Source organism: Macaca thibetana, chromosome 17 (assembly GCF_024542745.1).
Source record: "Macaca thibetana thibetana isolate TM-01 chromosome 17, ASM2454274v1, whole genome shotgun sequence".
NCBI lineage: Eukaryota > Metazoa > Chordata > Mammalia > Primates > Cercopithecidae > Macaca > Macaca thibetana.
The window spans coordinates 79,677,062-79,689,533 of NC_065594.1; the positions used below are offsets into that span (position 1 = coordinate 79,677,062).

Below are 12,472 nucleotides of genomic sequence, written 5' to 3' on the forward strand. Positions count from 1 at the left end.
AGCAGGCACCACTCCCATTCCTCTGCCCACAGATTGTCCCGGCTCCCTGCTGCCCTGCTAGAAACCAGAAATTCTAACTTTGCTCCTCTGAGGCTGTGAAAACACAGAGTAAAAGTGGGAAGAGCTGTGAGCTAGCAGATTCCACAACCACAGACAATTCTGAGCGTGGCAGTTGTTAACAGTACTGAGAAAGATGGCTGAGTGCTGTGGCTCATGCCTAAAATCCCAGCACTGTGGGAGACCAAGGCAGGCAGATCACCTGAGGCTGGGAGTTTGAGACCAGCCTGGCCAACATGGTGAAACCCCATCTCTACTAAAACTACAAAAATTAGCCAGGCATGGTGGCAGGCACCTGTAATCCCAGCTAGTCGGGAGGCTAAGGCAGGAGAATCACTTGAACTCAGGAGGTGGAGGTTGCAGTGAGCTGAGATCGTGCCATCGCACTCCAGCCTGAGAGACACAGCGAGACTCCATCTCAAAAAAAGAAAAAAAGAAAAAAAAAACTATTGAGAAAGACAATGTAAGCTTGTGGTACATAAATACTTTGTCTTTTTTAAAAGTTGTGTGCAGCCAAGTGTGGTAGTGCATGTCTATAGTCCCAGTTACTCGGGAGGCCGTGGTGGGAGGATTGCTTGAACCTGGGAGTTCAAGACCAGCCTGGGCAACATAGTGAGACACTGTCTCTACAAAAAATACAAATAATTATCTGGGTATGGTGGTGCATGCCTGTAGTCGCAGCTACTCAGGAGGCCGAGGCGGGCGGATTGCTGGGGCCTAGGAGTTCAAGACAGCAGTGAGCCATGATCCTGCCACTGCTCTCCAGCCTGGCTGATAGAGCAAGACCCTGTCTCTTAAAAAAAAATCTGTGCAGAGTGTACCTCGAAGCCACACTACTGAATCATAAAACATCAGCAGCGCCTGCCCACCAGGGGCGTCTTCTCACACCAGCTTCACATCACCGTATGAGTTTGAGTCGGAGGCGCCTCAGAGGCCCATAAGGATGCCTGTCAGTGTCTTCACAGACATACCAAAGGACTGGCACATATAGTTAAGGAAATCCACCAGGAGGAGACGGAAAAAGGGCAAGGTAAAGAGGAGGAAGAGAGGGGAAGGTGATGGATAAGGCCACGGCAGCAGAGAGCCAGCACCAGGCAGTTGCCAGTCAGCGCCAGGGCAAGGCAGGCAAGGAGGCAGATGGAAGTAAGCCCCTTCTTTCCACTGGAGTTTTCTCTCCCCTGGGAATTGCATTGTATTTTGTTGAGAAATAAAGAGTGAAAATACAAAACAAAAATATCACAATCCCCCCTAACCCACACCATATGCAAATATATATACTCAAAATGTATCAAAGAGCTAAATGTTATAGCTAAAACTATTAAACTCCTAGAGAAAGACATAGGCATATATCTCGTGACCTTCGATTAGGCAGTCAGTGGTCTCAAGATGATAGCAAAAGTGCAATCAACAGAAGAAAAATAGATAATTGGACTTTAGTAAAATTGTAACTTCTGTGCTTCATAGGACACCATCAAGAAAATGAAAAGATAGCTACAGAATGGAAGAAAACATTTTCAAGTCATCTATCTGATAAGGATTTGATATCCAGAATATCTAAAGAACTGGTATATGATGTTGTTATAACTCAACAGCAAAAAGACAAGCAGGCCTGTTTAAAAGTGGGCAAGGGACTTGAATAGACGTTATCCAAAGAAGATAAACAGATGACCAATAAGCACACACACAGATGCTCAGCATCATTAGCCATTGGAGAAATGCAAAACAAAACCCACTGAGCGACCACATCACATCCACTAGGATGGCTGTGACCAAAAACAAACACTGTATCAGTAAAACAGAAAATAGCAAGTGTTGGTGAGGATGTGGAGAAATATGAATCCTGGTGCATTGCTGATGGGAAGGCAAAATGGTACAGCCACTGTGGAAAACAGTTTGGCAGTTCCTCAAAAAGCTAAACGTACAATTACTATGTGATCCAGCAATTCTACTCCTAGGTATATGCCCAAAAGAATTGAAAAGAGGGACTGAAAGAGAAACCCATATGCCAGTGTTCATAGCAGCATTATTCACAATAACCAATTATGAAACAACCCAAATGTCTACCGACAAATGAATAGATAAACAAAATGTGGAATAGACATAAAATGGAATATTATTCAGCCATAAAAAGGAGTGAAGTTTGGATACATGCTATGACATGAATGAACCTTAAAACATTATTATGCTTAGTGAAATAACCAGAACCAAAGAACAAGTATTATTTCACTCATAGGAAATATCTAGAATAGACAAATTCATGGGTACAGAAAGTAAATTAGGGGTTACCAGGAGCTGGGGGCAGGGGAAAATAGTGTTGATGCTTAATGGTTATGGAGTTTCTGTTTGAGGTGATTAAAAGTTTTGGAAATAGACCGGGTGTGGTGGCTCATGCCTGTAATCCCAGCACTTTGGGAGGCTGAGTGGATCATCTGAGGTCAGGAGTTTGAGACCAGCCTTGCCAACATGGCAAAACCCTGTCTCTACTAAAAATACAAAAATTAGCTGGGTGTGGTGGCGGACACCTGTAATCCCAGCTACTCAGGAGGTTGAGGCAGGAGAATCACTTGAATACAGGAGGCGGAGGTTACAGTGAGCCAAGATCACACCATTGCACTCCAGCCTGGGCAACAAGAATGAAACTCCACCTCAAAAAAAAAAAAAGTTTGGGAAATAGTGGTGATGGTTGACAATGTTGCATAAGTAATCGGTGCCACATTGTCCATTTAAAGATAATTTAAAAGGAAAACTTTATTTTAATTTTTTTTTTTTTTTTTTTTTTTTTTTTTTTTTTTTATATATATAGCCCTTTTTTTTTTTTTTTTTTTTTTTTTTTTGAGATGGAGTCTTGTCACCCAGGCTGGAGGGCAGTGGTGCAATCTCGGCTCACTGCAAGCTCTGCCTCCCAGGTTCACACCATTCTCCTGCCTCAACCTCCTGAGTAGCTGGGACTACAGGCATCCGCCACCACGCCCAGCTAATTTTTTGTATTTTTAGTAGAGATGGGGTTTCACCGTGTTAGCCAGGATGGTCTCGGTCTCCTGACCTCGTGATCCACCCGCCTCGGCCTCCCAAAGTGCTGGAATTACAGGCGTGAGACACTGCGCCCAGCCTATAGCCCCAATTTTTTAATGGGCTAAGGATTTAAATAGTTCACCAAAGTAGATATAAAAATGGCCAATAAGCACATGAAAGGATTCTCAACATCATTAGTCATCAGAGAAACACAAAACTACAATGAGAGACCACTTGGTGATACCCACGAGGATGACTAGAATAAAAAAGACACGTGGTAATAAGTGTCGGCGAGCATGTGGAAAGGAACCCTCATACACAGCTGGTGGGAGCGGAAATTGGCTTAGCCACTTTGGAAAACAGCAGACAGTTTCTCAAAAGGTCAAACATACAGTTACCATATGACCCAGGAATTCTACTTTCTCTTAAGTATACGCCCAAGAGAAATGAAAACCTATGTCCATATAAAAACCTATACATGAATGTCCATGGCAGCATTTCTCATAATAGCCACAAAGTGGAAACAAGCCAGGTATCCATTAACTAATAATGGACAAAATGTGACCTATCCGTACAAGAGAATATACTTTGGCAGTAAAAAAGAATAAGGATGGATAGGTACTACAACATGAATGAATCTTGAAACATACTAAGTGAAAGAAGGCAGTCAGAGAAGACTACTAATTGCGTGGTTCCATTTATACATTCGAGAATAAGCAAATCTATAGAGGCAGAAAGTAGAATAGTGGTTGCCTAGGTCTGGGAGGGTTGGGGAAATGGGAGTAACTTGCTAAGAAGTATGCGGTTTCTTTTCGGGGTGATACATACCTTTTTTGTTGTTGTTTTTCAGGCAGTCTTGCTTTGTCACCTAGCCTAGAATGCAGTGGTGCAATCATAGTTTACTGCAGCCTCAAACTCCTGGGCTCAAGTGATCCTCCCACTGCAGCCTCCCAAGCAGCTGAGACTACAGGTGTGTGCCACCACACCTGGCTTATGTTCTAAAATTGACTGTGGTAATGGCTGTCCAACTCTATGAATACACTAACAGCCACTGAATTGTACACATAGGTAAATTGTATGTCATGTGAACTTTATCTCATTAAAGCTGTTATCAAAATCACAAACCTAAAAATAATTTTCACCAAAATTATTTCTCACAAATAACAACTACAGTGACATTTCAGTCATTAACTAGAATCGTTTTTAACTTTTTATTGTGGAAATATTCAAACATATACAAATGTAAAGAGAGTAGTGTAAAGAACTCCCATATACACATCAATCAGCTCCAAAACTTGTCAATGTTTTAGGGTAACTTTTCCCCTCACATTTTAGTACAAAAATTTCAAGCATTAGAAAAGTTGGAAGATTTGGCCGGGCGCGGTGGCTCAAGCCTGTAATCCCAGCACTTTGGGAGGCCGAGACGGGCGGATCACGAGGTCAGGAGATCGAGACCATCCTGGCTAACACGGTGAAACCCCGTCTCTACTAAAAAATACAAAAAACTAGCCGGGCGAGGTGGCGGGCGCCTGTAGTCCCAGCTACTTGGGAGGCTGAGGCAGGAGAATGGCGTGAACCCGGGAGGCGGAGCTTGCAGTGAGCCGAGATCGCGCCACTGCACTCCAGCCTGGGTGACAGAGCCAGACTCCGTCTCAAAAAAAAAAAAAAAAAAAAAAAAGAAAAGTTGGAAGATTGTACAGTAGAAACCCATATACGCACCTCCTACATTCTCCCATTAATGTTTACTCTGGGTGACTTAATCTGTATCTGACCATCCATTCATCCCTCTCTCCATCCATCGATTTGCTTCGTATTAATATATCCATTTCAAAGTAAATTGCAGACAGCAGTACACTTCCCCTTAAGTACTCTTGCATGCATATGAGTGACTGGAGTTCAATATTTGTGCTTTTGAGGTGAAATTTATATACAATGAAATGCACAAATTTAAAGTATATGTTCTATGAATTCTGACAAATGTATAGGTTTGTATGACTCAAAGCCATTATTCTAACATCTTTAAAAATATTTTTAATTGGTTGGAGATCTTCAAAACAAATTCTTTTCATAGATTTATTGTATTTTAGTGTTGGAGTTTTTTGGTAAGGTTCTCTCCTTTTCAATTATATCTCTGAAGGGCAGAATTACCAATTATGTATTATAAGCTACCCATCTATACACATCCTCAGCCTTCTTAGTCTTTTGAATGAAAGCCAATTTAGCATTTCACTATAAACCTGTGTTTTAATGTATGTTTCATGATTAACATATCAAAAACTTTGCTCTGCCAAAATCTACATTTTCAGAGTAAACAGGGTGCCTGGCATGTAACGCTTTGTAAGATGAATCAGCACATACAGTTTTAAGCCAGTTAACATACAGTATACTCAATATAGTTGTAGGTTTTCTTTTTTTCAAAAAGAGACGAACCAAGTTTTCTTTTTCATGTGGAAAAAATAATGGGATAGAAAACTCAACACTCACCTTGCTTGATGAAACACACGACCAGGTTATAATCATCAGTGAGAATTCATTTGCCTTTTTTTCAATGCACTCACTACAACAGTCTCTGCGATCATTATTACAGTGAAATTTTATAGATTTAAGAGAAAAATTCAATATAATTGACTAGTGATGATCTTCTATGTCATAAGCAATGCTGTTTTTAAATACAAATTGATGAAAAGTTATATGAAAGAGGCGATCCTTAAATAGAATAAATTCATTCCGTTTTTTATTTTAAACCAAACTTGATCTTGACATTTTCAGTAAGATTTTCATAGAGATGCTCCTGGGGCCTTCTGCTCAAAATTTGGACAACTTCATGCCCGTGACATGACATCATTTTACACATTAGATAAAATGAAAATCGGATGAGATGGACAAATTCAGAAGGGATAGAATTTACTGACGTGTTTGAATACGTGGCATGGCAATTGCCTTTCGCAGGATGAAAATATTCATTGTACTTTTCTTTAATCACAAATGTTGTGGATCTCCCTGGAGTCTAGAAAGTCTTTCCTATTTCTTAATTACCAAATCTTGGGTTGCACGTAGCTTTCTCGTTGTTCCTGTTGCCCCCAGGGCTGTCTCTGCCATTTCCTCTGAAAACAACTATACATTAACATTCAAGGTTTGAGTCGGGGGCTGGGAGGCGAAGGGAAAGGTGATAATTCAGATGTTATGAAACTGTGATAATGCTATTATTTAAGGCACTTATTTGGGTATGTTTATACTTTGTAGTTTTATAAATAAGCCCAAGGGGCTCCTCTTGGTTGTCACAGTCCCCCTTGAATCTCGTATCCTGTCTGTCTCATCCTATCCGACAGTAGAATTGATGCCGCTCTAATCCCTGGAAGTTTGGAACTAATGAACTGACTGCTGAGCTGCCGCCACGGAGCTTGGTCCCAAACTATACTGTACTTCACACTCGATTTATTCTCCAGATGGCGAGACTGTGCCGCCCTGCCGCGAGGGACCACCTCTTCCACTGGAGTGTAAAAGTGGACGGATGTTGTTTTCTTTGCAGATTTGATCATTCTGAGCTAGAAACTTGCGAGGATGATTAGTTATTAGCTTTAATGGGTGCCAATTGAACCAACTGCACGCATATTTTCTCCTTTAATTTCAGAGTCTGCAGGTTTTGGTGATGGTTGATTTCTCCGCTTTCTTACGTCACCAGAGCGTGTCTCTTCCCCAGGTGATAGGAATCCAGTCTCTGAAATCATAGCACGCCTTGGTTCCTGGCCCAGACAGAGTCACATAATACGGTGGCTTATGGATAAGGACAAGTTTATTAGCCACTGGTCCACTGCACTGAGCAGCATGGCACGAAATATCGATTGAATGCGGCAACTTTGGGAACACCATTTTTTAGAATGGGGGCCTGCAAAGATTGTCATCTGTGCCAACTTCCTCTATGACCTGGGCAGAGTCCACCTCTGGAATCAGACATGATCCGGAACACACTATGGTACTTAGTCTCTTCAAAGGTCCAATGTAACTGTTGATAAAGGCCTTAATTCCATTATTCAGTCATCTCCAGCTTGTCAGATCTTGGGGGACAAGTTCATTCCACAGTGAGAGTGGCTCACCAAGGTTGCCCTGTAGCATTAACATATTTAGAACGCAGTCCCTCTGAAACCTCATTTTAAGCAACCTGTATTGCTCCCAGAGTATAAAAGCCCCCATAAAAGCTCTTTTTGGGGTGGCCTCTTTTACCTTAATTTCCTTTTTCTCCTTTCTCCCGGAAGCACTTACCTCCCAATAATTGTAGGGGATCACCCTGAGAGCCCTTCTGAGAGCCGGCTCAGCCAGACGGCCTGTTGCTAATCCACCTAAGATGGATATTGGAGGGATGGTGAGAGCCAACCAGGAGCCAAAGAAAGAGAGAAAAAAAGAAGGAAAGTGTGAAGTGTGAAGGACGAGGTGGTGGAGATGAGAGAGAGCTGAGTGCGCTGTTAGCAAGAAGTACAGTGTGTGTTGCAGAGAGAGGGAACAAGTGAGAGAATAAAATGAACAGAATTTGTTTCTTTTCACAACTGGGTGGACTGTGACTCTCTCGAACTGAACGCCCAGAACTAAACTTAATTGTTCTTAGAAACTGCCTTCCTCCCAACCCAACAGATGGCATGGGCGTGTTTGCTAGCACAGTCACATATTTCACCCTGAAAATACCAAAAAGAAAAAAAAAAGTCAACATGTTCGTTGGTTGGGATAAATTCACTGAAGTTGTTGAGTGTTTTGGGATATATACCAGAGGGATGCACACTTGGTTTATGTAAATTGTAACAAGCAACAGCCTGTTAATAAGGGTGTTGTATGGCAATATACCTCAAAAGCCATCCTCTCTTTTTGGAAAGGTACAGAATGATGAAGTGGAAAGAGCTTGGTTTTCATTCTGAGCCAAAATTTTTTAAATGCTGAGTATTCACTGCTCATTATTATAATATGAAAAGTACTAATCAGATTATGCCTAAAATTGGAATTAGGTACTTCATTTGCAGCCAATTTCACAAGGGCCGAATTTTGCTAAGTAAACTGGAATGTGCTGAAACCATGGCAATCTGACTTTAGATAAAAATCGCAAACAGGTTTAGAACATGAGCTTTGAACAAACAGTCCCTTCAAATCCAAGTGAAGCCAAACAGCTTCGAGATCAGATTTTGTTTGACACCAACCAACATTAACAATTTAGGAAGTTGATGTTGCCAGGTATCCCGCATCCTTGAGCACACATGCAAATTAGATGATGGAGAAGATGACTCAAATAACTTAAGCTTTAAAATGCAGTGTGGCCTAAAAAATCGAGTGAGTTCCCTTCAGTTTTCCATTCATACTGTCCCAGTAGACTCTTTGCAAGGCTGACTTAGCTATTTAAAAGGGAACCTGAAAGTTATGTTGCCAAACTCCAGCAATTTCGTTTTTTTGTAGCTGCATAGGCTGCACAGAGCAGAACATGCTTTAGATTGTCCACAGCCATGGATCTAAATGTGCCTTCGAAAAAGCTGGAAGAGTTTTTTAGTTTGCTTGTTTTCATTTTTGAGATGAAGTCTTGCTCTGTGTCCTATGCTGGAGAGCAGAAGTGTAGTCTCGGCTCACGGCAACCTCTACCTCTTGAGTTCAAGCGATTCTCCTGCCTCAGCCTCCCGAGTAGCTGGAACTACAGTCACGTGCCACCACGCCCGGCTAATTTTTGTATTTTTAGTAGAGATGGGGTTTCACCATGTTGGCCAAGCCGGTCTCGAACTCTTGACCTCAGGTGATCCGTCCCCTCAGCCTCCCAAAGTGCTGGGATTACAGGTGTGAGCCACCGTGCCGGGCCAGAACTCAAGTATTTCTCCCAGCAGCTCTAGACGGCTTTAGAGCCAAGATACTGAGCTAACTTCTGCCCTTCACCTTCAAGATTTTCGTATTTAGGGCCAGGCGCCATGGCTCACACCTGTAATCCTAGCACTTTGGGAGGCCGAGTCGGGTGGATCACCTGATACCAGGAATTCGAGGTCAGCCTGGCCAACACAGTGAAACCCCGTCTCTACTAAAAATACAAAACTTAGCTGAGTGTGGTGGTGGGTGCCTGTAGTCTCAGCTATTCGGGAGGCTGAGGCAGGAGAATCACTTGAACTCCGGAGGCAGAGATTGCAGTGAGCCGAGATCACGCCACTGCACTCCAGCCTGGGTGACAGAGTGAGACTCTATCTCAAAAAAAAAAAAGAAAAAAAAAAAAAGAGTGCATGGTAGAGCAAGTGGGCGAGTTTTATATCTATGGAATAAAACAAAGGTATGATGTGGAACCAAGCCATTGTTGGCTACGTCATCTCTGACTTTAGCTAGTCTGAGCTCTCTGTTGCTTTTGTCTAAGCTTGGCCTAATTATTGGCAGCTGAAGCTCGGTAAATCAGGACTTCACAGAGCGGTCCTAAACTGTCTTAGGTACTCTTTCCATCTGACCTGACAACTCTAAGCTACCGTTTCCTCACATTGTTTAACTCAGACCACATTTGGAAGCCTTCCTTGCGCCTCCCCACTCATACACCCACATCTGTCTGGTTTAAATCTACTGTCCTGGGTTGTCTTGTTGCTTGGACTTAAGACTCAATATTGGCTTAAATGATTCTTTTTTGTCTCTACTTTGGTTTGCTATTTTTCTAGATCAGTATTGCTTTTCAAATGGCTATGTATTGTGGAGACTTTTTTTTAAACTACATTCATCAGCAGTGAGAAGCTTTAAAGTTTTATTAGTATCATAAAAACCCTTCCCAAATGAAACTACTTTTGATAAGTGTTCATTCTGACAATGAGAATTTGTTGAGGGCTGTTGGCAAGTTGGAGGAGTTTGCTTTTGAAACTGAAATTGGCAGGAAGTAATGACCTCAAGTGCTTTCTTTCTCTTGACTCCAGCCCTCACCCTTTCCATGCACTTCTTTCTCTCCCCAACCCCACCTTCATCACCCCCAAGCTGAAACCAATAAATAACATACTTGGTTTCATATAGTTTTTCTGGGGACAGTTCAAATACTGAAGCAGACTTTCAGCCTTTCAGCTTTTCTGAACTGTGGAGCAGAGCCTGTCAAGTCAAAGAAAAAAATGTATTTGTCAAGCTCTTCATGAAGGGATTCCTTGCCTTCCACCTGAAGAAGTGGGAGCTTTTTTTGTAGTACGCATTGTCAGATTCCTGTGAGCATCTTCTTAATTGAATGTCAAGATTCAACTCAGTTGCAATAAAATAGTGAGTAAAAAAAAAAAGCATGCTGCATGTGGAAAAAGAAAAATCCTTATTTTTTCCCTAATGTGAAGAAGCTGACAGACGAGACGGCCACAATCTAGATGTTAGCCAATTTCTTATGTTTATTAAATGAGAAAGTGCAGGTAAAGAACATAGAACCATGCTTAGCACTTAGTTAATGCTCAATCAGTGAAAAATTACCCATTAACCATTTTCCTCTTCCAATTGGGAAGTAATACTAATGAGAAGGACGACACTCCCACTGTGGCATTGCAGTGCGTCTCGGCTGTGTTACAGCTGTGGCGAATGAAGCCTAGAAATCAACTGCTCACCTTTCAGACTGGATGACTTCTTTCAAATATTACTTGTTTGGTGGACAGGAAATGTGTAGATAGAGTAATGGTGCTCAGACTCTGAATCCACGTAACAGTTTCATAAACCATTTGATGGTGCTCCCCTCAGTGATAAAAATAACAATAAACTTTTTATTGACACTTATAGAATGAAGCTCGACTGAGAATTGTAAAAACTCTTGAAGACTTTGATCTGGGCCCTACTGAAAAATGTGTGAGAGTCAACTCAGTTTCCAGCGGTCTGGCAGAAGAAGATCTAGAGACCCTTTTGCAATCCCGGGTCCTTCCTTCCAGCCTGATGCTACCAAAGGTGGAAAGTCCTGAAGAAATCCAGTGGGTGAGTAGCTAATGCTTTGCTTTGAGATTCAGGAGAGGCCGGGCGCTGTGGCTCACGCCTGGAATCCCAGCACTTTGGGAGGCCGAGGCAGGCGGATCACGAGGTCAGGATATCGAGACCATCCTGGCTAACATGGTGAAACCCCGTCTCTACTAAAAACACAAAAAATTAGCTGGGCATGGTGGCGGGCGCCTGTAGTCCCAGCTACTCGGGAGGCTGAGGCAGGAGAATGGCGTAAACCCGGGAGGCGGAGCTTGCAGTGAGCCGAGATCGCGCCACTGCACTCCAGCCTGGGCCACAGAGCGAGACCCCGTCTCAAAAAGACTCAAGAGCAGCTAAGGAGGAGTGGCAAGAAGAAGGGATCTGGGTGCCACAGGTTTGGAAAATGCACACACAGAGCAGAGAGGAAGGGATTTGAGAAAAAGCAGTAAGCGCAAGAATCCGTTTCTTTCACCCAAGGAAAACTCGCCTTTGCCCAAATGCACTTTTGAAATGATGCTTCGCTTCCTAATTGGATGTGTGGTTTGGCCAGAACAAGCTCCTCAGTAGCCCTCCTAGAGTAATCCCTGGAAACTAGGTTGCCCGAGAATGTCATCCCTTTCTCCACCCTGCCCGGCCTTGAGCCAAGGCCTCCACCTGGAAGAGCAGTGACGTAAGTGGCCCTTACTGAGATTCATCTGAAATCATCCCAGGCAGGGAGGGCACATTTGCTGCATATGAAAAAATGAACCCAAAGAAGGGGAGGAAAAGGTCACCCTTTAGGGCAACTGGAGGAATGAACAGGAAGCTTTTAACTAGTGGTTTTAATTAGCACTGATATTATTTCCTGAGCAGTTCTCTAGTGCATCCTTTTTAAATTGCTGACAGGTGTGTTTGTGTTTCATGACAGACTTTTCAGCCAATAAAAACCTGAAATGTAAAGTGGTTGGCATGTCAAATTACTTAAGAAAACTTTTGAAATGGGCCTAATTACACGATGATTGTTTTAATTGACAAAGGGTGGAGGGGCTAGATTTCATTTGGGCGTAGCTATTCTTCTGCAGATCTCCACTGAATAAAATAACATTTCACTGGGTCATTCTGGGGCAGAGAATGTGTCATTCTGGGGCCTGTGAGGTGTGAAAACTGGAAGCATTTGTGGTCGGGGCGAGTGGTCAGTGGTGGTTTCGTGGAAGGCACCTCTAGTATTACCTCTGAGGCTATGGCTGCCACCACAGCAATAGCCTGAGTTGTCATAGCACCTACGAAACTGCTCACCTGCTGAATGCACCCAGTGTGTCAGGTCTGTGCTGCCCAGTGCCACGGCCACTATGACATGTGGCTTCTGAGCATTGAAACGTGGCCAGCACAAATTGAGATGTGCTGGAAGTGCAAAATACACACTCGATTTTGAAGACTCGGGACTCACCGAGAGGACAAAAAGAGAATGTAAACTATCTCCATAATTTTTATATTGATTACACATTGAAATAACATTTGGGATCTGTTG

General features: G+C 42.7%; 1 protein-coding gene and 1 long non-coding RNA gene across 4 annotated transcripts in view; one reads left to right on the forward strand and one right to left on the reverse strand.

Annotated features, from left to right (window-relative positions):
- Positions 1–12,472, forward strand: part of CLYBL (citramalyl-CoA lyase) — a 278,492-nt gene that overhangs the window by 233,620 nt on the left and 32,400 nt on the right. For both annotated transcript variants that reach the window (XM_050765996.1, XM_050765997.1), the window contains exon 3: positions 10,795–10,983. In XM_050765996.1, the coding sequence (XP_050621953.1) occupies positions 10,795–10,983 (189 nt within the window). The remainder of the gene's footprint in view (positions 1–10,794; positions 10,984–12,472) is intronic.
- LOC126940232 (uncharacterized) overlaps positions 1–12,472 on the reverse strand; it is a 125,834-nt gene that overhangs the window by 13,947 nt on the left and 99,415 nt on the right. The window lies entirely within an intron of this gene.